Source organism: Gekko japonicus, unplaced genomic scaffold, assembly GCF_001447785.1.
Source record: "Gekko japonicus isolate JY-2015 unplaced genomic scaffold, Gekko_japonicus_V1.1 scaffold621, whole genome shotgun sequence".
Lineage (NCBI taxonomy): Eukaryota > Metazoa > Chordata > Lepidosauria > Squamata > Gekkonidae > Gekko > Gekko japonicus.
Window position 1 is genome coordinate 210043 of NW_015173692.1, and position 4764 is coordinate 214806.

The window sequence follows — 4764 nt, forward strand, 5'->3', positions numbered from 1 at the left end:
ATGAAAGTTATTGCATCAATTTTTATTCCTCAGAAAATGATTTTCTATACTTTTTTGCAGAGATTCTGATGTGTCTTTATCAGAGTCCATAAAACTAAAAAAAAAAGTAGCTATAGGAACTTTATTCTGAAAGCCCAAGATTCAACCTAAAGGAAAATATTCAAAAACTGTACATTTATTGCATAAAAACATTCATTTACAGTTTTGTATACTCCCCAACCATTCTCCAGCAATTCACATGAGATTGTACTAATGCTAAAACTGAAATAGGGAAACTGTATGTGAAGACCACCACCCTCGCCCCACAATTTAAAAGTTATTAAGAACATTAGCGTGTTACCAACTTTAAGACTGGAAGCATGGCTAAAAACATCTAACAATATAAAAATGTAAAAATCATTTTTCAACTTATTAGATATTCAATAGTCTAAAGGAAATTACTCATGTTCGTATAAACTAAAGCAAAATAAAAGTCAACGTAAGAAGAAGAAGAAGCATACTGAACTGCAATTGAGTAGACTTTAATTGTAAACAATGGTTTTATTCAGGGATGTGGAGTCTGCAAACCCACATGGCTCAAGAACTCAATATAAAATAGTTGATGTGAAAGTAAACATTTTTGAAGAAGCTATTCTCTCAGAAACAAATATTGGCATGGCAACATAAGCATGTGTTGAGGTCACACAACGGATTTTTTAAAAGTAGAGGCACGTGATTCTCAACACATTGCTTGCTACCTTTTATACTGCATGATACCTTTTAGCAGACAGTGTGCCCTGCATGCCATCAAAGCTGTGTCTGTCACAGTTGACAGCAGCTGAGTTTTATAGTACTATTTACTCCTCCATTGTTTTCCTTTATGATATTAGTTCTGTACATTCAAATAGTCAGAGGATTCAGAACACCATCAAGACAAATTTGGTGCTGGAGAGAAGAATGTGGCCATCATTGTCAAATAAAAGATACACGGTTTAATGGCATTATAAACCACAACCACCCCCTCCAAAAGAACATACTGCATGGACACCAAAGGAGTAACAAGACATATAAAAAAATAAGGCACATTTATTTTGATATGGTATTCTTGAAGTAGAAAACACATTTCAGAGAGTGTTAGTATCCAAATGTTCTGTAAAAAATCTTGTATTCATGAAATTATAGACTTGGCTTTCCTTACTCTATATAATGGAGTAATTGCACATATCCCAATGTGTCAAGTAACAAAAAGAAAGTTGTTTAATATTTTCCAAGGAAAGATTTATCTAAAATTCCAGAAATCAAGTTCTGCACTTCAAGATGCTAGGTCAATAAGATTAAATACGATTACACGCGAATCAAAGGCTCTTGGACTTCACTCTACCCCTAGAGTGGGATAAATTCAGACTCTATTCAGAACAAACTGAAGTTTCTTCATTTATAGAAGTCTTTATAAATATTTGGACAACAGCTTTGCCAAAGTATTTTCAGGTTTAATTCCAATATGTGTCTGGGATTTCAGCACTCTATATTTAGACCCATCTATGAACGAAAAAGCAATTAAAAACAGATTTCCCTTCCCTTTCAAACACAAAATCATAAATTCAGAAGCCAAAAATCAATGTTTAACCTGAGATTCACTTTGTTGATAGCATCCTTTGTTTTTCCTCACTCGTTGTGTTTTTATACTGAAATTGGTGTTTTTTTTAGAGAGAAAAGAGTTTCTTGCATCATGGCTTTTTACTGTGCTGGATCAAATAAATTTTAGAATGCATGTACTGTCACAGTATCCAGAAGATGGAATAAAAATGTGCTTCTTATTGCACACCAATCTTTGAGAAGACAAAACGCTGCAGATTACTCTTTAGTATCTGAGTTCTAAAGCCAGGTTTCATCTCAGCTGAATTCTGTATGTGTTTATTTCCATAGAACTCATACTGATTTCACTCATGTTTCTGGCATCTTGAGGGGAATGCATCAAAGATAAAGATGTAGGTGTAAGACTTTCCACATGGAACTTGAAGAGTCTGTGCACTTTCAGCTGAAAATTATAAGTGAGAAGATCATTACTTTCACATGCAATCCAACATCAATTTAAAATTTCACTCTTAAATAAGATTCTCCTAAAGCAGAACTCTGTTGCATTTTATTTAGAATGTGTTTCTGATTTATAAAATACAGAGGCTGCAGTCTGAATCAGAATACAAGTGTGTGAGAGAGGAATAGGTTTAAACTTTCTTGTGTTTTCTTTTGGAAATTACTCTCAGTGGAAAACTCTGTATACTAGGAGGAAGTAGGGTCAGTAGTCTACCTCTTGCATAAGGAGAGAGACTTGAAAGAGTCAGACAAAACCCTAAAGCTACACTAGCTATTTCCTGGATGTTTTAAAGGAAAACCACTTTAGGTTGACTGTGACTGTTGCCATATGGATCGCAGAGAGAGAAAGTACGGTGATACCAGCACTCTGTTTGTAACAGTGGACAGATGGCTGAACTCTTAACCAAGTCAATACAAAGTGAAATGCTGCATAAGTTCACATAAAGAAATCAATGATGTACTTCAACTTCCAAGTCGTTTTTAATGCTTGTTTTTCAGCAGGTAGACATCATCCAGACACCAAGGTGCCGACAAGATGTACAGAACGGGACAAACTTCTCGAGTTTTGCTGTTCGTTTCGAGAACAATCTTTATCAAACTTCAATTTCCAGTGACAACAAGACTTGTTGTCCGTGGTGAAATAACAATTGTTAGTGATAAGAGCTGTAAAGAGCCATTCTCGAAACGAACGGCAAAACTTGAGAAGTTCGTCCCGTTCTGTACATCTATACATCTTGTCGGCACCTTGGTGTCTGGATGATGTCTACCTGCTGAAAAACAAGCATTAAAAACGACTTGGAAGTTGAAGTACATCATTGATTTCTTTATGTGAACTTATGCAGCATTTCACTTTGTATTGACTTTATTATTATTGCTGTGCCCTTAGTGAACTCTTAACCAGGCATACATTTTATAATGAAGGAACTTACAATGATAAGACTCACTGTTAGCCACCTTTATAAGACATGAACCAAATACTTATACCACATGTGGGTAAGTCACCATGAAGAAGCACAATCTTAGTTCTTTTTACAGAAAACAAAACCTTTCAAATGCAAGATGTTATAATAAATGGGATAATAATCTGATGAAATTTAAGTTTAAAAAATGGCAATACCTGAGAACACAATTTTCTCACCACTAAGCTCAGCTGATAGCTTTTTCATGGTAACTGGAGAAAACATGATACCCAGTATAACAGAGGACCAAACAAGCAAGGAGGCTAGTAAATTTAGTAGACATTAGTAGAAAATTAATGCTATCGAAGTTCTGTGAATATGCTGCTTTCTAAATAGTCATATATTTTCAGTAGGACCACAGCTGCCTTTGTCCCATCCATTTTTCTTCCATAACTTGGCAACACAAAAGCAATTTCATGTCTAGGATTACAAGAATATCAGTATTAATTCTGCTCAGATGGGAGCTTCGGGGTTCTGTTCCACAAACAATGACTCTTCCCTTTCATGACAAGCTCCTATTAAAATAAGATAAAATTTTCAACACCGGTATGGCTGCCTGTTATTAAAAGTGGAAAAAGGTCAAAGATCCTACTGGGTATACCCAAGCTATACCCCAAAGTGGCTCCTGGATTTCAGCCACCATATTTCTCCTGACAAACAGCTAAGTTAAAACACTGCAGAAATACCTTTCCCTGAGTTGTAGAGCAGCCAAGCCCCAGGTCTGTGTTTGCAAATCTACAATCAAATCCCTTCCTGTGAACGATCAGGGCTGCTTCATCAGATGGCCCTGGACCAGCCTGAAAATGAGTGGAGAATTCAGGGAAGAAAATTAGCAACTTAAAGCAATAAATGGACACATGGCTGTGGGAGAGCATTTTACAGCCAATGGGAGCTCATGGAATGTTGCCACTTTAAAACAGCAGTATTATATCTCTCCTTAATATAATTGAGTAAGAACATTCTATTTCGCAACATTCTAAATTTGGCCCCTTTAGTGTTAGGCCGGAAAAACTGCCACTCAGAAGAGACTGGCTGGGTTGACTGGCTGCTTTGTGCAGTCCCGCCCAGCGTTCTAAGGTTATTTGCATATGGAAGCTGATTGGACTACACTCCATTCCACACCTCAAACTCCCCCCCCCCCCCACAAGGCAGTTGGGATTTTCAGTTGCATAACATACCTCATAGGGAAGAGGAGAATGATGTCAGCTGCCCTTTCCCTAGGCAGAGGCTGTGGGGGGGGGGGTTTGTAAAACTTAAGACAGGCAGATAAAGGTTGGCTGATGGTTGCCAACTTCCAGGATATTTTAGGGATGAAGCCTGCTGAGGGTGAGGTCTGAGGAGGAGGAGGAAGAGGGGGACCTCAGACAGATACAATGCCATACTGCCCACACTCCAGACAAGCTGTTGCCAGTCTCCAGGTGACAGCTGGAGAGATCTTAAAGCTCTGGTGCTAATTCAAATTCTCTTCAACCCCCTGCTGTGCAGCTGACTTTCCCCTAGGGTTGCCAATCTCCAGGTGGGACCTGGAGATCTCCCACTGTTACAATTGATCTCCAGATGACAGAGATCAGTTCCCCAGAAGAAAATGGATGCTTTGGAGGGTAGACCCTATGACCTCCAGTCGCCGGCCCTGGAGTGGGTGGAGGGAAACGGACCTGGCGGCCGGATGTCGGCCCTGGAGTGGGTGGGGGTGGGAGGGAAAACGGGCCCTGCGGCCGGAGGCCTCTGCCTC

General features: G+C 38.8%; 1 protein-coding gene across 1 annotated transcript in view; it reads right to left on the minus strand.

The window, feature by feature from the left end:
- Positions 1-455: 455 nt before the first annotated feature.
- The window catches only part of MAN2A1 (mannosidase, alpha, class 2A, member 1), a 101594-nt gene continuing 97285 nt past the window's right edge, over positions 456-4764 (minus strand). The window contains exons 21-22 of the mRNA XM_015423162.1: positions 3719-3829; positions 456-2017 (exon numbers count right to left, since the gene is read on the minus strand). Coding sequence (XP_015278648.1) covers positions 1868-2017; positions 3719-3829 — 261 coding nt within the window. The 3' untranslated portion in view covers positions 456-1867. The remainder of the gene's footprint in view (positions 2018-3718; positions 3830-4764) is intronic.